The sequence below is a fragment of the Pseudorasbora parva genome, chromosome 11 (assembly GCF_024679245.1).
Source record: "Pseudorasbora parva isolate DD20220531a chromosome 11, ASM2467924v1, whole genome shotgun sequence".
NCBI lineage: Eukaryota > Metazoa > Chordata > Actinopteri > Cypriniformes > Gobionidae > Pseudorasbora > Pseudorasbora parva.
This window is the reverse complement of record NC_090182.1, coordinates 40,892,715-40,917,361: the sequence shown is the minus strand read 5'-3', so window position 1 is coordinate 40,917,361 and position 24,647 is coordinate 40,892,715. Positions and strand designations below refer to the sequence as shown.

Genomic DNA, 24,647 nt, shown 5'->3' with positions numbered 1-24,647 from the left:
ATATTTAAACTTCCATTTTCCATACTTTTTCATACTTTCATTTCTTGAAGTGCAATTGTCTGCTGAGTGTCTTCTTTAAAACAAGACCAAACTAGGTCTATATTCTAAAGCATTCTTAAATTACAAGCTTTAAAGGGTTACTTCAGCAATTATTATTAAGCTTTGTATCAGTATAGAAACCTGGGACTATAAATTAATGATTGTGCTTCACACATTCAGTTTTTAACTGAACTAAATTATTTTATTACAATAAAAATGAAAAAAAAAAAGGATTTTATGCAAATGAACACAACTATAGGGGCGGTGCCACGGAGAGCAAGTGATCCAGTAGGTGGCTTTGGGAGTTGCCAGGGCAGCGAAGCAAGTGCATTCTGGGGGTTGTAGTCTTTCATCCACATGAGCCAAGAATACATTTTCTGTCTTTTCTCAGTCTAGAAGAAAATAATTTCACATTTCTACTACATAAATGACCCAGTTTAGATACACATTCATCTTCCCAGTGCTGAAGTACCCCTTTGAGTTTTCAAAAAGGGGACAGTTAAGGGGTTAAAAACAAAACCACTAGAAAACAATGGCTTTTCTTTTTTTTTAATTGTGCCTCATTTTATGTTTGAAGGGGACACTGTGTAATTATATACTTCCCCAGCCAAATAAGTTTTGACATTTGTATTTTTAGCAGCTGCAGTTTCCCCAGTGAACTGAGGCAGTTAAATGTTCAGGGTGACTGTGATCCTGCATAATGGCTGAGAAACGAAAAGGAAAAAAAATCCTGGAGGTCGAACAATGACCCTATAAATTAGGCAGCAAAACACAAAGAACTATTATGTTTTCTCTAACACAGAGATACTAAGTGCTTACAATTGTGACATTGACAATGCTGAGAAAACAAAATGAAAATGCTTCTAAAACATTCTAAAATGCTTCTAAAACTCTTACATTTATTTACATAAAATGTAATAAATAAAGTTGTCATTTATGTTCAAGATATACTAGTTTTAGTCTGAGTGTGCGGTTTAAGTGCTCAAATTTGGCTCAGAATAGCTTCATGTTCAACTTCTCTGAACCCAAAGGCTATACTTTCTGAAATGACCTTCACCTCACAGTTGAACAAGTGCAGCTCTAACCGACAGGCAAGGGCACTTGCATCATTACAGATCACTGCACACCAGTCAAAAGCCTCTGAATGAAGTTATGCTAAGCTCCAGCGCCCATGAAATCATGCCTGAATCACTGCCTGACTGTGACAACGGCCTCATTATATTTTCCAGACTGTTTCTACCATTTATCAATTCCTGGTTTAAACTGTGTTTTATTCTCACACATTATATAAGTAATGTTGTCATTTGCATAGAGATTGACCTAATTTTGCCAAGGCCTATTAAAGAACTGAGCTTTTATCTCTTCAGTATGACAGACATCACATCAAGCGTAAAATGAGTTCAAGGACAACATGCCTGCATCCCACACAGAGGCCCCTCGCCCTTCATTCAATGGCACAAGTGTTTCTCTAGGCATTTTGCAAAGCACAACAATCAGATAGGAAAGATGACGAATTACTGTTCGAGGCAAACCAGAAAATCCTCTCACAAATCACACTGTGACATTATTTGTATGACAGTTAAGCATATTTCTATGGAGGCTTTATACTGCCACAGAATAAAACATTTTAAAAGATAGTCAGATATTGTGAGATATAGTCAGTGAAAGGGGGATTCTAAAATCCACTTCAATATACCTGTGTATGTATAGAGAGATAGATAGATAGATAGATAGATAGATAGATAGATAGATAGATAGATAGATAGATAGATAGACAGATAGAACTGAGAGATATAAAGTCAGAATTGTGAGATAAAAACAATTACCTTGTTTATTTTGTGGCAGAAAACAAGCTTTCATATATTTCCCCCCAAATTTGTATTACAAAGATATTTCATGAGTTGTTTGTAATTTCTAATATTGTCAATAATGATTCACAATACATGTAAAAAAAAATATTGTAATAAAAGTTGTTCCCTTCTTTTCTGCATCGGCACAATTAGTATCATGATATACTTCAAAATTTAATAAATCATGTTTAATTTAAATAGTCATTTTGCATTGCTTGTTTGTTTGTTTATTTGTTTGCATTAACTAATGCCAATTTTTGAGGAAATATATTTTGGTAACACTTTACAATAAGATTTCATTAGTTAATATATTAACTAATATGAAGCAATGCATTTGTGACTGTATTAGTTCATATTTGTTAGCATTTGTAAATAAAAATACAGCTGTTCATTGTTTGTTCATGTCACAGTTAAATGCTAATTAATATGTTAACAAATGCAACTTTTGATTTTCATAATGTATTAGTAAATGTTGAAATTAGCATTAACAAAGTGCTAATTTTTAGTTAAAGGTATAGTTCACAAAAGTTTCTTTCTTCTGCTGAACACAAAAGAAGATATTTTGGGGAATGTTTGTAACCAAGCAGATAGAGCAACCATTGACTACCATAGTATTTTTTCCTTTACTATGGTAGTCAATGGTTGTTGTATCTGATTGTTACTAACATTCCCCAAAATATCTTCTTTTGTGTTCAGCAGAAGAAAGAAACTCATACAGGTTTGGAACAACATGAGGGTGAGTAAATTATGACAGAATTTTCATTTTTGGGTGAACTATCCCTTTAACTAATGTTGTCAACTAATGTAACATTATTGCAAAGTTTTACCTATATTTTTATATTAAGAAACTGAGTTATATATTGTTTGGTTATACTTGATTGTGATGGTCGTCTAAAGAGATTCTGTTGACTATGTTGCATCCACATGTCTACTGGCTCTCATTATTGTGATGGTCCTCCAACACATTCAACTGACAATACACTATAAAATCAGAGCATTAGTAGGAGTCGAATAAGTTGACAGTTGCCAGTCAGATAAATGTGTGTTGGGGAGCATCACAATAAAGAGTCAGCAGATATTAAGAGGACAGTCTACTAATACTCTGAGGAGAACCAGTCAACAGAATGTTTAAAGGGAACCATCAAAATAAAGTGGTATATTTTTTCTTTCTTTCAATGTTGAGGTAAAATATGACCTAAACATGTTCTGTGTTAGTAGTAGTACATTCATTTTCTTGTTACTAACCTCATTAACAAATATAATAGTCAGTAGAGTGCACACTGTACAATTAACAATTAAATTAATAGCAAATATTAAACATACAATAAAGTTACACAAGTCTATTTTTTGTTTCAATTTGGGAGATTTCATTGTAACAGTTTGCGATTAAGTGCAGTGTTCTTTCTCTCTAATGAAATGGAAGCTCGGCCGACGTCTGCATTTCTTTTTCTGTCCAGTGATGTGGGGTTGAAATAGTTTACTCAGAGTGTTGAATCCTTTATGGAGATTCTGAGGACCCTTCAAATAATTTGGAGCATCCTGCTGTAGACAGCGAGGGTCTCCAAGCATCTTTCTGATTTCAGTTGACACATCTCGGCTTAGATAACGGTAGGGTTTTTTCCCACTGTTATCCCGTATTTTAGTGCTGGCACCATATTCACACACCAGCAGTGAACACACATGTTCACGGTTATGAATGGCGGCAATGTGGAGAGGTGTATATCCGTCATACGACTTGGCATTAACGTCGATCCCTGCACCACTCTGTCTGGAAACATCAATGACTTTACACACCATTTCACCATTTCCACTTTTAGCAGCCCAATGCAGAATTGTGAATCCAGACATGAAATTATGCTTCTCTGCCAGCTGAGGGTCTTGCAGCAGGAGGCTGTGGATCTGACGCCAGCTCCCTGTTGCAGATTTCACAAGCCACTCATGCTCCATTGATCCCAAAGGAATTATATCCGAGTCTTTAGCCTCATTACCACCAGGTTTGGTGATTTTGCTACACCGTCGCAGTTGTGGAGAACCCTGGGCCTCCAGCTCCTTTCGTTTGGCTCTCAGAGACGCGTATGGAACTGTAGGTGGCCGTTCGACATCTGCTGTTAGTGTTTTCCCCCTTTCATCATGTTGCAACTCACATTGTGGATTTGTTGGAGATTTTATGGCAATAAGAGCAAAAACAGAGCCTGTTTTTCCACTTCTAGCATCACTTGTCACACTGAGCACTCTTGCCGTCAAAGACTCCATTACATTAAAGTCAGCATCATTTCCACTTGTGCAGCTATCACTCACACTTTGGATGGAGCAATGACAATAATTGTTATTAACAAAATCCACATTCTCTATTTCACTGGAATCAATCCCACATGGCGATTTTAAGTCGAACAATCTGTTCAGTGTCATTTTTTCACCTGCTGCGAGTCCTTGGTATTTTTTCTTCACAGCCACGTACTTCACATCGTCCACTTGTTTAACCACGGCGACGTTATTTACCAGTCGTTTGAACAGGTCTCTGTTCTGTTTCTTTTCCGCGGGGTCGCTGGAGTTTATGAGTCCTTTGAACTTGTTCACAAGATCCGAGTTTTTCACTTTCCCCCCGTGCTGCAATAAAAAGGTTAAGATCATATCTTGAGTCAGAGCCATTTCCCCGCCACTATGTTTTTTTTTTTTTTTTTTTTTTTTTGTAGTTATGTGAGAGGTTTCAATAACAACCTGCTGTTTCCGGTTATCCTCCGAAATCCGCGTGCCTTCCTCTTACCCAAGCCCAGACCATTACGTGAACGCGCGATAAATGTAGGATGCGGTGCTGCGCGTGCACGGCGGAGGGTAGCGGAGTTCACGCGCATTTGCATCCTTAAAAACAGAAAAGTATACTGCATCCCAATGACCTAAAAGTATGTAGCCTACTCTTTTTGTGAAGAAAAAGTACATACTTTTTAATGTGTAGCAGTTTATTTATTTATTTATTTAAAATACAACAAAATGGTGTAGAACAGTCAAATACATATAAAAATACTGATCTGGAAGGCTCAACACAAAATTAATTATTCTAATAAATAATTAATTATTATTTTAATAATAAAAAACAACAACAACAAAAACAGAAGATCAGCAAAGGCTACCACCACAGGTTGTGATATAAAATCTTTTAAAAATTTGCATTTGTATTTTTCATTTTACTGAGGGCGTCCAGAAAATATTTGAATTCATTTCTGAAAATAAGAAACCGAGGGATTTAAAGAATCTGCATTACTGCATTTGTGTATGAAGAATTTAGCCAATATTATAATGTTATTAATCAAATCATATAAAAGACAGCAATCAATGGTATACTATAGTCCTATTTTGTGAGCTAAAGAGTGAAATCATCAGCAACCTATGAAAGCAGAAAAGACTCATTAATAATTCACGCAAAAAACGTGTAGCCAATTTCACATGCATGAAACCAAATTTACATGCACAAAACCACACATGCGCTAAATAAAACTATATTCATGAAACATTTCACAAATGCAAAACACAATTCGTAGATTTACAACGGTGCACAAAAACATTCGAATGTTTAAAATTAGCTACACGTTTGTCCTTGAATGCAAATAGTCAGTCATTCGCGTGTGAATTGTCTTGGATTTGTGTGCGTGTGTATTTTTGAAACTCTTCTGGCAGCGCTCCCCTCCCACCCAGATCAGTCCTTTAGCCAATCAAATTTAGGCTGATCAATCGGCCAATCATAATCGCGTGAGGGCGGGCTGTTACGTCATCAGCGTTAGACCATAGTTGATGGGGCTAAGCAGAGGTATTCAATTTGATCTGTTAATTTCTGTATACATAAGCTGGTATGTTCCAAAACTATGGCAAAATTTGCATTTAGGAGATATGAGCATTCAAAATTTAGTCTCTCTCTTCCGCTAAAACGAATCTCCGATTTTGGTGATATCGCAGACAACTTTCTCGTCAAATCTAAATGCTCTCTAGAATCTAAAGCCCACCCCCTAACCTGCTGAAGCTAAGGCTGAAATCAGTCAGTTGTTAACACACATTTACTAATTTATACATGGTGAACAGCACAGCACACTATGTGATAGGAATCAGTGTAAATATACTTTCATTTGAGGCGAAATAAGTCTGTTTTCACGTTAGTTTCACACACCGCAGCAGCGCACACACCCCAATGTCTCTGGTCTAAATTTAGACTACAGACACGAGAGCGCGGATTCTTGCAGTGCATGTAATGTCCACCAGACATTCAGCTGATGATGACTTGGGATTTATTTTGGAATTTATTGGGATTTATTTCAGGCCAGCAGTTCAAGTTTAGATTCCAGTGAAGTGCCATACTTTAAGTCCAGATATTGAATCAAATATGTAGTAACATTGCACAATCCTTACTGTATGAAGCAATACTGATCAATAGTTGGTCAATTTGTGTTAGATGAAATGTTGTCTGTTGTTGGTCACCTTAAGAGCTGCATGTATCCAAATAAAGTACATTTATATTAATAAAAATGCTTCTCTTAGAGTCACTGAGTAATAACCCTTGATACATTCCCATATTACCTTCTTGCTTATAACAAACAAAACAAATAAAGTGGAAAAGGACTGACTGTATAAAAGCAGTTTTATTTAAGCCATGTTTCTTGCAGCCAGTACCGAATCAACAGAAGGACAGGGAGATGTGTAGGTAGTCTCAAACGCATCACCTGAGAGAGGAACATAAAAATGAGCTGGATCATGGTCAGTAAATTCAGTCAGAGCAGAGCATGATTAGGGATGAAAGCGTACTTGTCTGATAGTAGTCATAAACACTGATGACCGCTGGCTTGAGATTATTCACTGGAAGGACCCGTTTCAGCTGAAGAGTGTAACTCATGGGGACTCCTTTGGGAACCTGTGAGACAGAAACTATAAACAGCAGCACAAACACAAGATGGCAGCTAGTGAATATACCCAGTATACAGTGGTCTCACCCCTTTCAGATACACTAGGACATGATCATCATCAGCATCAACTCGCTCCACTAGCGGGGCAAACGATTGGGGTGGAGAACCAAGCTGAGGGGAAGAGACCATCATTTACAGACACAGTTACAGCTGAAGGCACTTCAAGCATCTTGGGAATAAACCTTAGACACACGAACCAGTGACGTATCTGCCACGAAGCCTGACAGGAGCTTAATGTCCACGATAACCATGTTAGTGCTTGCTTTTACACCGTTGTATCTGAATGACGTGGGAAATAAAGCGGTTTAGTCAACGGGATCAAGAACTGCTTCCTTTTGTAAGAAGAACAAACAAGAGCTGGTTTCAGGACAAAGTGAAAGGTGTTCTTACTTTACTGTGAAGTTCAACATGAGATTGGCCCCAAGCGGTTGGCAGTCTCCAGTCACTGTCGCTTCGACACTCAGTGTTTTGGTATCTTTAATGGGTGTTGGGATGTTGTAGAAACACGCAACCTACAGTACAAGTAAAGCACTAAGATTGCTGTGCAACAGAAACCATAAAAGGAAGCTGAAGATACAGACCTGCACAGACACACAAGAGGATCCTGATGCTTTAACACTATATTTGCCAGGAACGTTCTTCAGTGGCTTCTCCTGATACAGCAGCCTGTTGTCCTGATTCACGGTGAAGCTATAAGAGTCTCCACCTACCACTGATGACTGTACAGTAACAGTACTGGAGCCATCCAAACTGAAGACTTGAGCAGCATACACAGACAGGGCGTGAAGAGCCACCACTGTGTCCTGAAAACAAGCACCAGATTAAAAACTCCACTCATAAATGACTGCGCTCATGTTTGGTAGTCACAGGCACCTGGGTGGATGAGAAGCCTCCATAAGGATTCTGCTGGGTCACCAGCCAGTTGACAATGCGGTTAGAATAGGCCAGAGTAGCTGTCGTAAGAGGCTGCTCAGTGAGAAGCGCTAGCAGCACGTAAGAGCTGATCTCCACTGCCAGAGTATCACCAGATGTCGTCTGAGACCAATGAAGCTTAATGCCTTCATTAAGGATGAGACAGATGGGATAAAAGTACTCGATATAAAATGTTTTTAAAAAGCTGGTAAATCTTACCTTCAGAAATGGCACGGTTGTTCAAAGCATTTAAAAGCTGTGATCGAGTGGCGGTCTCTCCAGCCAGACTGAAGGTGTAAGCCAGCAGAGCCATGGCATAAGTGTTTCCCAGGTTCCCAACAACAGGCCTCAAGCAGGACAGCGCGTTGGTAATGACGGGATCCTGAAAGCAAAACAGATCAGACAACAGCCAGAGCAGGAAAGTCATCTGCAAGGAGCTCATACAAATACTGGAGAGATTTTTACTGTAACAGGAACGCCTAGTTCAAGCAGCGATGCAACAACGTAGGCAGTCATGGTCACACTGTCACCAACTCCACCCTGAAACACACCAGCAAATTTGACTTAGAAGAACGAGAACACAGTCTACTGGTTAGAGCTGCATGAATCTGGATAAACTGAGTCACAAGTTACTGAATTACCCAAGTACACATGTCCAGATAACAAGCTATAGTTTAAACGACTGAAGCTGATCATCTTTACACGGCAGCTGCTCTCTCTGGAGCAGCTGCAGTGCAAACAGATTGGAATGTTGCTGTGATGATCAGGCTTTAAACCAAAGATTTTAGGGATTTACGTTTCCCATCACAAGTGTCAGCGGAGCAGCCGGTTTATTTGCCCGTGTGACACCGACTCTCATTAACATGGGCCGTAACAAGACGCTCATGTTCCTGATGTGAAACGGCCATAATAGACAGCAGAGTTGACATTTTGGAAGATCGAATGTGTCGTACTCAAGAGCGTCAAACGATTAGTCGTGCAGCTCTAGTTGGAGCACATTAAGAAACATGTAACGTACCTTCATTTCATTGTGGTGCAAAGTTCCCTGCTGCACGAAACAGCCGTCCGAACCCTGCGTGCTGATCAACCAAGCCCTTGCAGTCTGCAGGACATTTGGATCAATGAAGATAAATTGCCTCGCTAGACCAAAAGACCTCAGGACAAAGGCGGTCAACCTGGCCGTGGAGATCACGTGACGTCAAACTGAGTTTACAAACCACTGGTGACAGATTATACACAGCATGAAACTCACCATGTATTGGATTCATCATAACCAAAGGTGCTGTATGAACCATCATTGTGTCTGTAGTTCAGTTCTCGTTGGTATCCTGATTAGGTCAAAAGCCACATGTAAATTGATCAGGACAGGAGTTAAACAGTCTGACATGCCAAAGAGCAAGTGGATTTGGTCATCCATACCACTCTGAAGGTAGCCCGTGGCGGTCTCTCTAATGGCTGCGGTGAGTTGACCGGTGACCTTCAGGTACAGCAGGATGTAAATATTGGGAGCAAGAACAATCATATTCTGTTCGCCACAGCCATATGGCATCTTTAACAACCCATCTAGATTCTTCAGTGCACGACCCATTATATCCCCTACAAGAGGAGAAGCATAAGGCCCACATCAGAAACAAGGTTATTCTGCCAAACATCCCCTGACAGTTTCTACTCAATAATTAAAAACCACAAATAAAATAAAGACTTTACCAAGGACTGAAACAGAGCATCTAGCTGATCCCTGAATCACACTTTTTGGAAACGTCAGAGTCACATCTTCAGAAAGAACGTTTCCTGTAGACCGAACAGAAAGGAGCAGTATTGAGCACTGGGCTAATGTTTGGCTGTAAAGGGAATATGTTTGGGAATCATTGAGTGCAAACAAACCCTTTGGACACAGTAACCAACTCTTGGTGTTTGTCCTTTCAACTCCTTCAGGCTATTAAAGCAACAAACCACGTCAGTAAAGCAGCATAAGCTCCATGATCAAACTCCAGAAGGCTGTTTAACACTTACAAGGACAAGTAGACTTCGAGTGACAACATCAATGCGTCCTCTCGTCGGCACGGTCACGGCTTCAGTGCCACATCGAGTCCGGGATGGCTCAGCTGAAGCACTGACAGTCACATTGACGGCTCCTGTAGGTGACAGACAAGTAGTGAGCAACACCACACACACACCAAATTTAGAAACAGACAGTACAAAACTGACCGAGAACCGAAGCTGAGAGGACCCATTTGAAGGTCTTTCTCCCATTGGCACAAAGACAGGACAAATATGGATCAGCATATGGTTTAAGAGAGTAGTTTGTGGACAAAGCTGGAGTCAGTTTAACCTGCCAAAGAAACACATGGAACCAAGACATGACCTTCTCTATTTAGCTTCAGTTGTAGGATTTGGAGGCAAAGCCAAAACAAATGAACTTCAATTTGATTCATTCAAAAATTCCACACAAACCCACTCCTGACCCAAATTGACAATCTAGGACCATAAGTGAAGTGGGCTCCATGAAGACTGAGTGTAACCATCAAATGGATGATTTGTACCAGCCAAGGCACACTTTCATTGCATGTATCCGTTCAAAATTCAGAAGACTGCTTGACTGAAATCCGTGCAAGACGTATGACTTATTCAAGTGTCTAAACGGTTCTCTGTACTCTATGCTTGGGGTGAGAAGTTGAGACCACAGATAATGTGAAATTTATTGTGAGCCACCTCAGCAGATGTCAGGCCACCAGACACCACTTCCCAGAGAAAAAGAGAACCCCACTGAAGTACTTCAAACGCAAGTAATACTTCCAGATTCTAATTTAACTGATGCATGGATTGAAAAGTGGAATAACCTCACCTAAGCAATAGGAGGGTTAAAGTACTGATTGATTCATCCAGGGCATGCCTTAAGTGCTAGAAACTGGGGATTATCATTCATTAACTCATCCTTTCCTTTTTCTTTCTGCAACTTGTGTAAATGCGAGTGTACCTGCCTGCGATATTGATTTATTCTAATAGTTGTTTGCATTTAAAGTAGTGTTCTGGTGTCATACACTTACCAATTTAATGTCTTAACCTGCTGATTTTACGTTACCTTGCAATTAAATTGTGAACATTAATATCCAAACAATAGTGAAAACCCCAAGTTAAGTCATGCCCCGTTCAGAGGAGTACTGACAAGTCATTTGTTCAGCCATAAATAAGTGACTCTTTCAAAACTCTATAAATAATTCCCTTCTAGATGAAACTGACCAGTTTTCCCCTTACATCAGGGGTGTCAAACCCTGCTCCTGCAAGGTTTAGCTCCAGCCAAAAATAAACACAGCTAAATTATGGCCTTCAGGTGTATTGAGGCAAGTTGAAGCTAAACTCTGCAGGACAGTGGCCCTACAGGACTGAATTTGGCCTGACATTTTACACAGAAATAAAAAAAAACATGACAGACCATTATGCATTTGGACAGATAGCTGAAGACTGTGGCCTTCAGATCAAAAGACTCCCCACGGACGATGGAGTATGGCAGGGAGAGCTCCAGGAAGAAGGGCTGGAAGACCGTCAGCAGAGCAGGAGGTGCCAGACCAAAACCTTTGGAAGACAGGCAGAACGCCTCTGTCTCCCATGTGGTGATGGTGTCTGGAACTGTGAGGGGAACTTGTGTAGATCCAGTGGATCTGAAGGACAGCAGACAAATAGTAAAAAAAAAAAAAAAAAAAAAAAAGCTGGATGAGTAGCTTTAGGAGCAAACAAGACGCTCAACTAACCCCACTTGAGCAAGCTGCCAGAGCCAGGTTTCTGGAAAGTAAGTCCTGACAGTCATTTCAGGAGCAGAAAGGGAGTCCTCTTTTGGAGGAGCCATCAGTCTCGCCATTGCTAGTACTGGAGCAGCAGTTGCTTCTGCCATCATCATCATCTCCTCTACACGAGGACCACGGAAAAACACCACTGAAAGAGAAGCAATTTTACACTGATTTACTCTGAACTGTCAATGTCTGCAGAATAAACATGGGGTTTCAAAACCAACCTCATGGCATTAATGCATAACAAAAAAAAATAATTTCTCAAGAAAAAAAGGGAGGTTATTCCTCTTAAGTCAATGCCAGTTCAGCACATGCAGAAGGAATTTATGGAAGTAGCATGTCTGCATAGACCTACTGTCAGGGAATCTGGGATACAGCTGGCATGGAGGGGCTCGTACAGCAAGATTTGTTGCGACCTTCATTCCCAGGCTCTGTCAGAGTCAAATTCAAAAAAGGATTTAAAGTCACTGATGCTGTATCATTCAGTGGCTAAAAGGTCATGAGTTCTTTTGTACCTTGAAGGTTGTGTAAGCTTGATTTGTAGAAACAGTGTTGCGAGCTATACGAATGGGCAGAATATCAAAACGGGGTCGAATATCAAAACACGGTGGTTCATCCGAAATGCTGTAAGGATAACCTGATAGCGATTGCACTGGGAGCAAGTCAAACACCTGTGAAAAAGAAAGTTTATACAGCACTTGCTTCTGGAAAAGTTAACCAAATGCATTGTTTTAATAACATTAGATGTGTAACCCCTCGTGGTCAAACAGCCCACTCCAAGCGGGACTCGAATGCTCTAACAAGGAGTCTAAAGGCTGCAATCTCTAGTGTCAGTCGCTAGAGCATCTTGAGATCAGAGTGAGGTTTACTCACACAGGAACTACTATCTGGCCTCTGTTAGAGATGTACACTAAAACTTCCTATAATTCAATCATTTAAAAAAAAAAAAAAAAAAAAAAAGGATAGGTTTGTCAAATTGAGTCAGCAGCATTACTCACATTCTAAAGAAACCTAAAATCAAGCAAAACCAACAAGAAACATCAAATCAGCAGCACATGGATACCATTTTGGCACTCAGACGTCTTCCCGGCTCCATGATCCGGACACTCTGATCTACAGCACTGATGCCACACAGAGATCCAGCTTGAGCAGAGACAGTCAGAACATTTCCCTCAGCAGGAACGGCTCTATCAGGAGAGAACTGTAGAGACACCTGAAACGAGGACCAACACGCTGTAGGGCACATCACTCCCCACTTGAAGCCAAAAGACACCAGTGCACATCATACCTGGTTTTGGAGACACATTTCTGTCTCAAAAGACACACTAGCAGCAACTACAGTCTCACTGGGCAGAACGCAGTAGGCCAGAATCTGCACTGCTGGAGCCATAGAGACACTGACAGACAGTTGGAAAGACACAGAGCCACTTGTGACGGTATTAGAAGCCCCAGCACTGACTCTCTGAAATCCATGGAGGACTATCACTCCTCTGGACAAGACCTGACGGAAGACAAATGGGTGCATAAAATACACTGGACAGGCAAAAGCAGTTAATAAATAAATCTTATGTCCACTCACCATATAGACAATGTCAGCATTGTAGTCACCAGTTTCTCCAACAAAAGAATACTTCACGGTCACTGGAAACACAGCACCACATTGGAGCGGCTGCGCGAGCGTCACTATAGTCAGTTCACTAGACGATGGGTTGTCAGAAGCGGGTTGGAGAAGCTGAACAACCCTCCTATCTGTAGTGAAGTATGGTGATTTGTAGCTATAAACAACCGCTGGAGTCACACTTGCCTGGGGAACAAATGAACAGAATCAGTTTCTTACAAGTGAGAAATCACTTCGTGTCACAAAATATAAAGGGCAAATCATACCACCAGACTGAGACCAGCTTTAGGGAGAGCAGCGGTGTTGAGGGAGAACGTGGCCATTCCGTTCTGGTTTGTGGTCAGATTCAGCAGCAGTTTGTTGGGCCAGCTGTTACCATCCAGGAGGTACACCGCTTTGTTCATGATGGGTGTACCATCAAAACTAGACACTGATATCTGTTAGGAATGATCAAGGTTAGGAAAGGGAACCAATGTGAAAGCTTCTGCAACCAGGGATTTAAAAAAAAAAAAAAAAAAAAAAAAAAAAAAAAAAAAAAGGTACCTTTCCATAAATTGTTAATCCAGGTTCAAAATAATCTGGGAGGTCCACAAAGGTGACCTTGCCAACTTCGAATGTAATGGACACTGTAGCAGATTTTGACATCTCTACATCTAGGGCCAAAAAAAGGGGGAAAAAAAAAACACTGGCTAACCACATCAACTTCATACATGTACTGTTGGTTTAGATAAGCCAATATCTCACCTGTTCCCTCCTCAGTGACATTCACATTTACAAGAAATGTGTCTTGCATATTATATTCAAATTTGGCGTTGAAAAACTCTGACACAGCAACAGTAACGGAGGCACAGCCCGTGGCATTCATCTGGTAGAAAAAGAGTCAAATTTAAGAACAAGCAGGAGACACCCTCCACTGTAAGGCAGGAGTCACACCTTTGCGGTTTTATTCAGACACAGACGGGTCACATTAGGAACCACAACATATGGCTGGGGATCACGGCACACTTCCACCAACGCTTGACCAGGTACAGGTTGGCCATACGTGTATCTGGGAAATGAGTCACAGGGAACAAGATCAAGAACTGACCAACCACAAGACGAGAGAATGAAAGCCTCACTCACTTGGCACAAGCCTCAACCTTCAGTCCCACATCTCCAACACTGTACATCTGTGGTGCATTCACAGTCACGTCAAACTTGGGCAAAACTAAACCAGAAACGAAACTCTTTAGATTAAAGACCTCAGATATTTCATTGAACTGCTGCACATTATACATGCACAACCTACCGTATTTTTTCACCTCAAAAACTTGGGAGATCATTCGGTCATCAATAAAAGCCTTTAGTGTGTACATCCCTATCTGAGCCTCTGGGTTTAACTCGTGAGAAAGCTGCAGTATCCACTGCGTTGAGGAAACGTTTGTCCACTGACCAATCCGGTTATTATTATTGTCCTATTAAAACAATTAACAGCTCAGAAACAGCAAACATACAAAAAGCTTAATTGGTGCCATTCAAAGACTTGCACTGGAACAAATTCTTACCTCCAGCACCACCAGACTGTACTGCAAGGACAGACAGAAAGGATAGGCATTTAAAAAGGAAACATTGACGCTGCGGTCATTAAAGAGTGCAAAACTGCATGTATTTTTGTTATTTGCACAGTTTGTTCATGGTCAAGTCTTACCATCTGATCAAATGGCACAAATCTGGGATCCATGGTGACAACTCTGAAATTCACTGAAGAAGACAGCAGTAAATGCTCATTGTGTCATGCACTTGATGATCAGAACTAGAATATTCAACCAAGAGTCATGCACTGCTCACCCGTTTGTCCTGGATTGTAGATGGGTTTATCTGTTTGGATGAAGGTCAGTGGCAGGTAACGTCTGAACATGACTTTCCTCTCTTCGGTCGCTCTGAAGACCTGCCCTTGAACTTCCACCTTTAGCTTCTGCACAGATTCGCCATCTACTCGAGGAGCCTGTAGAGAAACACAGTTAACACTCTCAAAAAAATAAACTGACAAGAAAAAGCCAAACCTCATAACAACAGACCTGGAAACTAAAGCAGCTGTGAAACGGCTTAGACAAAATCTGCTGCACAAGTTGAGTGGTCTCATTTGTGTCATCAAGCAGAGAAACTGTCATCGTGAGACTCTCTTGGGGTTTCAGAAGGGTTATGCATAATTTGGCAGTAGATTCAGACTCAATCACAGCAGGAAAAGTCACCATGAATAACCTGTGAAAACATCATGAAGTTTAGATTCAGTGGCCAAAGGGAAACGAGTAAGAACACGTACATGTTGGTTGAACGGTCACATAAAGGGGCTGCCAGGTCTCTTCATAATGGCCAATAAAAAAAAATAGCCAAAAGTGACTCTGTAGGCAGGTGGTTTGACATGGGCAGATGGGGTGTTAGATCTTAACGATTCTGGATGAAAAGAAACAGTTTGTTCCTGATAGAGAGCAGGAGTCTGAACAGATAACTATTCACAAATCAGACTAGTCTATTTGAGCCTTGCAGGACTCCGACAGACAGAACTGATTTCGGAGAGGAGGACTGCATTAAAGTTAACTCAAGATTGACATGCAATGTTATTTGCATCAGTACAGCGCTTTTGGGATTTATGGCCAAACTATTTCTGAACATAGAACTGTGGTCCTTACTGCCACTTAAAGCGCATGCTACTCACGGCCCTGAGGTCTGTCCATCCACAGCAACGAGGAGAAGGGCTAAAATGAGCCCGTTCCAAACACAAATCGCCCTCACAGCCATGAAGAGCAATCATCCAAGACCAGACCGAACTCAAGCGTCTCTTTCAGAAACCCTGCGGCACTTTGTACAGCGTCACACTGCTCTACAGCTTAAGTTCTCAATCCTGCACTGATGGCAGCGTTATTGAACCGCTCTTATTAATTGGGATCAGGTTGATTTAGCACTCACAGGCAATCAGGCCGTCTTTAGGGCGGAGCCCCGGTAGCCTAATCACTGGGTTGCCGGAAGGGCATGTATAGTGCGATTCCAGCAAGGTAACCTACCCAAACTGTATGAATAGATCACAGGATGTAAAGCCAAAAAGTTCTCGATTTATGTGCTTACACAGTATGTGTGAAATATGTGCTATTTGCAAGTCCGTTTAATGTATTTTAAAGCTGCAGTCTGTAACTTTTTACACTCTAGCGGTTAATAAACAGAACTGCATGCGTTTTGCGGAAGAACATTGCAGCTGGATCTACTTCTCTGTTTATGTCTATGGCGAGTCACGCAGGGACTGTGCTCCTCCGCAACGGTACCAGACCGGCCTGAAATAGTTCCAAAATAAACTCTTATTATAAGTGTACAATAATGATTCAGGGTAAGACAAAAACACGTGTTGGAAAATGGATTCATGTTGTACATTCTCATTATATATTGTTTGTAAATCTTTAGTTACGAACAGCAGCTGAAATTATTTAAAGGGTTATTAGTTCACCCAAAAATATAAATTCCTTATGATTTACTAACTCTCAAGCCATCCACTGTAAAAAAAAAAAAAAAAATTCCTTCATTGTATCAACTCAAAATTTTGAGTTTATTGAAATAAAAAATTTAAGGCAACCAGGTTACTTACTTTTTTAATTTAAACCAACAAAAACCAACACATTTTTTTTTACAGTGTAGTTGTAGAGTTATATTAAAAAGTTCAGATCCTTTTTGGAAAATGAAGTGTGCTTAATTGTATTAAAAGTGTACTTTTTGTTTACTTAAAATCTTAAAAGTATAATTAAAATGATTGCAGATAAAATGATATAATTAAAGAGAATATTCTTCAATGACAATATGTATAAACACACTTAAGTGCACGTTTTAAAAATGCACCTTGTAACAATGCCTACTTACCTTTTACTTAAACATATTTTAAATGATTATGATTTTATGTTTTATATAAGGACAAATATTTTTATATTGGCATTTACTAAAGCACTTGGAAAATAATTTATTTTATTTGTTAAAACAATACACATGCTATTATATATATACAGGGCCTTGCGAAAATATTCGGCCCCCTTGAACTTTGCGACCTTTTGCAACATTTCAGGCTTCAAACATAAAGTTGGGACACAATCATGAAGTGGAATGAAATTTATTGGATATTTCAAACTTTTCTAGCTAATCAAAAACTGAAAAATTGGGCGTGCAAAATTATTTGGCCCCCTTAAGTTAATGCATTGTAGCGCCACCTTTTGCTGCGATTACAGCTGGAAGTCGCTTGGGGTATGTCTCTATCAGTTTTGCACATCGAGAGACTGAAATTTTTGCCCATTCCTCCTTGCAGAACAGCTCAAACTCATTGAGATTGGATGGAGAGCGTTTGTGAACAGCAGTTTTCAGTTCTTTCCACAGATTCTCGATTGGATTCAGGTCTGGACTTTGACTTGGCCATTCTAACACCTGGATATGTTTATTTTTGAACCATTGCATTGTAGATTATGCTTTATGTTTTGGATCATTGTCTTGTTGGAAGACAAATCTCCGTCCCAGTCTCAGGTCTTTTGCAGACTCCATCAGTTTTTCTTCCAGAATGTTCCTGTATTTGGCTCCATCCATCTTCCCATCAATTTTAACCATCTTCCCTGTCCCTGCTGAAGAAAAACAGGCTCAAACCATGATGCTGCCACCACCATGTTTGACAGTGGGAAGGTGTGTTCAGGGTGATGAGCTGTGTTGCTTTTACGCCAAACATAACGTTTTGCATTGTTGCCAAAAAGTTCAATTTTGGTTTCATCTGACCAGAGCACCTTCTTCCACATGTTTGGTGTGTCTCCCAGGCAAACTTTAAATGACACTTTTTATGGATACCTTTAAGAAATGGCTTTCTTCTTGCCACTCTTCCATAAAGGCCAGATTTGTGCAGTATACGACTGATTGTTGTCCTATGGACAGAGTCTCTCACCTCAGCTCTCTCACAGATCATGGGTCTCTTGGCTGCATCTCTGATCAGTCTTCTCCTTGTATGAGCGGAAAGTTTAGAGGGACAGGTCTTGGTATAGATTTGCAGTGGTCTGATACTCCTTCCATTTCAATATTATCGCTTGCACAGTGCTCCTTGGGATGTTTAAAGCTTGGGAAAACTTCTCCACAACAGTATCTCGGACCTGCCTGGTGTGTTCCTTGTTCTTCAAGATGCTCTCTGCGCTTTAAACGGGCCTCTGAGACTATCACAGTGCAGGTGCATTTATACGGAGACTTGATTACACACAGGTGGATTCTATTTATCATCATTAGTCATTTAGGTCAACATTGGATCATTCAGAGATCCTCACTGAACTTCTGGAGAAAGTTTGCTGCACTGAAAGTAAAAGGGACGAATAATTTTGCACGCCCAATTGTTCAGTTTTTGATTTGTTAAAAAAGTTTGAAATATCCAATAAATTTCGTTCCACTTCATGATTATGTCCCACTTGTTGATGATTCTTCACAAAAAAGTACAGTTTTATATCTTTATGTTTGAAGCCTAAGATGGGGCAAAAGGTCGCAAAGTTCAAGGGGGCCGAATACTTTCGCAAGGCACTGTTTAGTATATAGTTTACTAAGTATATATATATATATATAGCCTACTCCAGTACAACTTATTGTTGAAATGTGTATCATTAGCTCCTGCAGGTGCTGGTCATATAATTAGAACACCATCAAAAAGTTTATTTATTTTACTAATTCCATTCAAAAAGTGAAACTTGTACATTATATGCATTCATTACGCACAGACTGATATATTTCAAATGTTTTCTTTTCTTTTAATTTTGATGATTATAACTGACAACTAAGGAAAGTCTCAAAATCAGTCTGGCATGGAGTCGATCAGTCTGTGGCACTGCTCGGGTGTTATGAGAGCCCAGGATTCTCTGATAGTGGCCTTCAGCTCTTCTGCATTTTTTGAGTCTGGCATATCGCATCTTCCTCTTCACAAGGTTATGGGCAGGTGAGTTTGCTGGTCAATTAAGAACAGGGATACCAAGGTCCTTAAACCAGGTACTGGTTGCTTTGGCACTGTGTGCAGGTACCAAGTCCTGTTGGAAAATGAAATCTGCATCTCCATAAAGTTGGTCAGCAGCAGGAAGCATGAAGTGCTCTAAAACTTCCTGGTATATGGCTACATTGACCTTGGACCTCAGAAAACACAACACCAGCAGATGACATGGCACCTCAAACCATCACTGACCATCACTTTACACTGCACCTCAAGCAACGTGGATTGTGTGCCTCTCCTCTCTTCTTCCAGACTCTGGGACCATACAAAATTTACTTTTATCAGAGACCATAACTTTTGACCACTCAGCAGCAGTCCAGTCCTTTTTGTCCAGGCGAGACTTTTCTGACGCTGTCTGTTATTCTAGAGTGGCTTGACACAAGGAATGCGACAGCTGAAACCCATCTCTTGCATACGTCTGTGCGTGGTGGTTCTTGAAGCACTGACTCCAGCTGCAGTCCACTCTTTGTGAATCTCCCCCTACATTTCATAATGGATTTTTTCACAATCCTCTCCAGGGTGTGGTCATCCCTAGTGCTTGTACACTTTTTTCTACCACATATTTTCCTTCCCTTCGCCTCTCTATTAATGTGCTTGGACACAGATATCTGTGAACAGCCAGCCTCTTTTGCAATGACCTTTTTTGTCTTGCGCTCCTTGTGCAAGGTGTCAATGGTCATCTTTTGGACAACTGTCAAGTCAGCAGTCTTCCCCATGATTGTGTAGCCTACAGAACTAGACTGAGAGACCATCTGTAGGTTTGCGTCAATTAGTTGATTAGAGCGTGGCACCAGGTGTCTTCAATATTGAACCTTTTTACAATATTCTAATTCTCTGAGATACTGAATTTGGGATGTTCCTTAGTTGTCAGTTATAATCATCAAAATTAAAAGAAACAAACATTTGAAATATATCAGTCTGTGTGTAATGAATTATTATAATATGCAAGTTTCACTTTTTGAATGGAAGTAGTGAAATGTATCAACATTTTAATGATATTCTAATTACATGACCAGCACATTTATGATCTCAACTACAAGTGTCAGTTTTCTACATGATATTTGACATTAAGTGTCATTATGAGAGGAGTAGCCTATTGTAGCTATTTGTGCTAATGTAATAGTAATGTACTTTACATCTGTGTACAGAATACCTTTAATATCATTATGTTGTAAACACATTCAAATTGCATTAATTGCAAGCAAAAGTTTAACAAATCTTAAAATTAATTTTCATTCAAATTCAGTTAAAATACATTTAATTTGAATCAGACTAAACTACACTGTAAACATGATTAGCCACGTTTCCACCGCAGGAACTTTACACAGGAACCAGGAACTTTGGGGTGGTACTCGGTGTGTTTTGACCGCAGGAACCAGGGTCTAAATGAAGTTCCGGGTAAATATTTCCCCCTCCAAACGGCCCTGCTCGCGAGGTAGTACTTTTTCAAAGTTCAGGAACTTTCAAGGGCGGGACTTGGGCGCTGAACATGCTGATTGGTTGAGCTCACGCAGCATTTTATTTCAGCCGGCATTTTTAAAGCAGCACTTGGCTACTTTTGCTCTCGGGGTCCCCCTACAGTTTGGAAAAAATAATGTCCTCAACTACCGATCTGTCATCCTACAACAGGGGATGCCATCGCACGTGCATTTGTTGACATGACAACCCTGATAGCCCTGAACTAGTGATGCATGGGTCGTCTCATAACCCGCGGACCCCGTATGTCTATTTAATGGTCGCGGGTGCGCGGCGGGTTGTAAAAATATATACAGTGGTGCGGTGCGGGCCAAATAACTTCATAAAAGTGGCGCCCTGGGTTGGTGCAGCACTAACAGTTCCCCTGAACACTGCAAGAGGAGTTCAGAGTTCTTCTGGCGTCACGTGTGAAATGCCTTCATCCCAGGTAAAGTCAGTGGCATGTTTCAGCATGTCATATGAATATAATTTCATGGGTTTTATTTTTTTCAAACGCCAAATAATCACGATGCTCACGTTTACAAGCCAGCATCATTATAGTAGTCTATTGGTTACCGTTTTACAGAATCTATATGATACTTCAGTTCAATGTTTGAGTGGTAGCTCACCGTAACAAGCATGACAGCATCGGTCGGGCACGCCTCCTTCAGCTCACGCCGACGAGCAAACGCTGATCACATGTTGATCCTCGTCCTGCCTTTAATCCCATCACTTTTTCGTTTCCTCTTATTACTTTCCTCCAACAAAACCTTTTCTTTCTTATTTGTCTCTGCTGCTTCGGACATGACTATATTATCCGACGAACAAAGTTGGGCTCGCACGTCCGAATTTAAGGAAGTGTGGGTGTTGGTGGAAGTGACGTATATGCCGTAAAGCAGTTGAATTTTGTAGTTCTTTTTGTTCTCGGGTTACTACCCGAAACCCGAAGTTTAAAAGTACGATTAAAAACGATACAGACCCCATCAGGCTATGGCAGACGTGTCATTCAACCTATTGTAAGTCGATTTATCATCACAAGAGTCTTAAAAAATATATTATGAAGGTTGAAAAGTTATCTAGTGCTGCTTTAAAAGTCTTTTGTGAGGTTCGTTCTGCGTTCAATAAATATCAGTCTTGCTCTCTGTCTGATGGCGCACGTTCATCTCAGCCATCTCACGTTCAATGTCCGTAATAGCTGATAATAATATACATTGTCATTTTAAATCTAGCTTTACAAGCTTTCTGAATATGCTAGTGCTCTTTTCTGTCGTTGTTAATTACCACTTTAGTAAACCTATACATAACCAGCAAAAGCAGCACAGCTTGAATCTCTTCCATACTCCTTATTCATTTTTTTACAGTCTATTTTTCACCATGTAAACGACCTGACTGATTACATTTAAGTGTGCAGCAAGCTCATGTTGACAAGAGAGGAAAGCTCATTTTTCTGAGGGGTAAGCTTTTTATTTCGTAAGTTATGAAGATAATGTTGGAATAATGACACAGCGTATATTGCCCCAGGCAGTATTTACTTTAACTTCGCCTGACAGAAGATTTTTTTTTTTCCTGAGATTATTACACTTTACAACAAATAAATATCTTATATACTGCATTAGTCCTGGTGGCCGTTAAGAGTTGCTATGGCTACAGTTAACACATTCCAGCTGGTGGAGAGAACAGCGTTGACATTTTTGATGCGGCAGACAAACTGCATGTGACAAAAGGATTGCGATTGGAAGTCATCACATGTAAACACCAGATCAGTTTAGATAACGTTCAGTAAACAGTCCACTAAATCTTTCAATCGGTACTTGTTCATTTTTGCGGCCGTGCTAAAATGATTACTGTCCGTCACTGACTTGGAGGAGCAGTCGCGCGCAGTCCCTCTGGACTAATTTGCCTAATCGTCACGGAACTTTAGATCGCGGTGGAAACGCAGACAGTTGCAGGTGTGGGGGTGAGAAAAGTTCCTGTAAAAAAGTTCCTTGTACAAACTGTTCCGGGTAATTTTGGTGGAAACGGGGCTATAATTTTTTCTGCATTTCACCTCTGCTCTAAACCTGACATTTTATACTAAATATTTTTGGTATATTTTACTAATTATTTGTATTTTATTCTAGATTGTTCCATGCTGATGGCCTGCAGGTACTGTCTCCAAGGTATGACTAGTATGAAAAATATCAAACATGCAACAGTACCATTCAAAAGGTTTCTTTTTTTTTCTTCTTTTTTTTATCCTGTCATCACTTCTTTAACACTAATGCAAATTGCATCACAGGGCATTAAAAAAAAGACATTTACTGTAGGTATAAATAACTTAACCAGAACCTCCTCAAGTGACCTCCTCAATGGTTTTATCTTCTTTCTTGATTCAGATGCTGCCATAGAACGGCATGAGAAGGCAACAGTTTGGCAGAAATGAGGTTCCAAAATAAGTGTACACAGTATGTACATGATGTCACAGTACATGATGTAATCTAAACTTATTTACATATAATGGAAATAAATCTACAACATGTAAACTTATTTAAATATGTTTAATATATTTGAAAAAATATTAATCATCATCATCATCATCATCATCATCATCATCAACTTTTTATTCCAGACTCATGGTCCATTTAGAGACAGACATAAAAAGCAACACACATTAAAGAAAAAAGACTTTTAAAAACAATAATAAAAAATAAATAAAAAAAATACAATACAAAATTACTATAAAAGACATTTATACCAATAATTCCACAGCAATGATTGGTATCGTATGGCACTAAACCCTGGATTAACTAACAGCATAACAATGCTGTTCTGGGAGTCATTCAGATGACAAATGAATTTGTAGATGAGCCTCCTCAACAACGCCTGAAAGATACTGACCCCTGCATTACAAAACAGGTCACTTGCACTAGAGCACCTGGGTTTATTGAGCAATAGCCTCATACAATCATTATAAGCAACCTTAAGCTTCTGCATACTTGCCTTTTTAAACTTAGTCCATAAAGATGCAGTGTACATAGGAGTGCAATATGCTTTAAACAGGCTAATTTTGACATCATCCGTGCACATGTGGAATTTTCTTACCAGCAAGTTAGCTTGGGCATATAATATGCGACGCTGCCTGAATATATCCTCATCATCAGACATCTGATCAGTAATGTAATGACCCAGATATTTAATTTTATATCGGACACTCATCAATTGTCCAGACAGATAAAAGTCTGGAAAACAAAGATCTTTGTCCTCTTTTGTCCTACATATAATTACAGCACTCTTTTTAGCGTTGTACAACACATCATATTTCACCCCATATTCAGAGCAGATATTCAGTGACTGCTGAAATCCAGCACTACTGGGTGAAAAAATGGCCAAATCGTCAGCATACATAAAATGATTCACCAAGGTGTTTCCAATCATACAACCTGTTTTACATTGTGATAATTGGTTGGATAACTCATCCATGTAAAAGTTAAAGAGAGCTGGTGATAGCAGCCCCCCCTGACGTACCCCATTACTCACCCCAAAGGAGGCAGATACTGTATTACCCCATTTGACCTGCATACTCTGGTTGGCATACCAATAGGCCAGGATTCTTATAATGCTGTCAGGGGCACCCCGTTGGCTTAGTTTTTCAAATAGCTTAAGATGATTAACTCTATCAAATGCTTTAGAAGCATCAATAAACCCAATTATCACGGAAGAATTCTGCCTCATGTACCCATGTGTTACCTCCTTCAAAGCATAAATACACAAATCAGTACCACACTTAGCTTTAAAGCCAAATTGATTATCAGTGGTTCCTATAAAAGGACCTAAACGGTCAAGCAAAATCCTTTCCAATACTTTAGATAACACACTGGCTAATGCTATTGGTCTATAATTGTCCAAACTCCCAACCTTGCCTGCCTTGTCCTTAATGACCGGTACAAGAGTAACAGACAAAATAGATTCAGGTAACAGACCATGGGTCATGAATCCAGAAAAGCAAATGGCAAGCAAACTTAAGGTGCTCTGCTGTAGTGTGGTCTAACCCAC

The 24,647-nt window shown here is 40.0% G+C and overlaps 2 protein-coding genes across 2 annotated transcripts; both read right to left on the bottom strand.

Moving 5' to 3' along the window:
* Window positions 1–2,591: 2,591 nt before the first annotated feature.
* sowahab (sosondowah ankyrin repeat domain family member Ab) lies at window positions 2,592–4,643 on the bottom strand. The gene has a single exon (XM_067456668.1). It carries the CDS (start codon window positions 4,536–4,538, stop codon window positions 3,276–3,278), a length of 1,263 nt encoding a protein of 420 aa, XP_067312769.1. The 5' UTR covers window positions 4,539–4,643; the 3' UTR covers window positions 2,592–3,275.
* Window positions 4,644–6,495: 1,852 nt separating this feature from the next.
* Window positions 6,496–16,020, bottom strand: LOC137093207 (pregnancy zone protein-like). Its single transcript, XM_067457968.1, has 34 exons — window positions 15,846–16,020; window positions 15,208–15,391; window positions 14,978–15,134; window positions 14,838–14,890; window positions 14,695–14,715; window positions 14,439–14,604; window positions 14,273–14,357; window positions 14,084–14,198; window positions 13,895–14,015; window positions 13,694–13,803; window positions 13,417–13,587; window positions 13,112–13,336; window positions 12,821–13,033; window positions 12,596–12,745; window positions 12,048–12,203; window positions 11,888–11,963; window positions 11,497–11,677; window positions 11,181–11,406; window positions 9,956–10,079; window positions 9,761–9,882; window positions 9,632–9,683; window positions 9,455–9,538; window positions 9,167–9,343; window positions 9,000–9,075; window positions 8,766–8,922; window positions 8,213–8,287; window positions 7,967–8,129; window positions 7,709–7,893; window positions 7,417–7,638; window positions 7,226–7,347; window positions 7,033–7,114; window positions 6,863–6,946; window positions 6,678–6,783; window positions 6,496–6,595 (listed from the first exon to the last, which is right to left on the bottom strand). The coding sequence occupies exons 1-34, from the start codon at window positions 15,926–15,928 to the stop codon at window positions 6,519–6,521; spliced, it is 4,401 nt and encodes a 1,466-aa protein (XP_067314069.1). The 5' UTR covers window positions 15,929–16,020; the 3' UTR covers window positions 6,496–6,518.
* Between the last annotated feature and the right edge of the window lie 8,627 nt (window positions 16,021–24,647).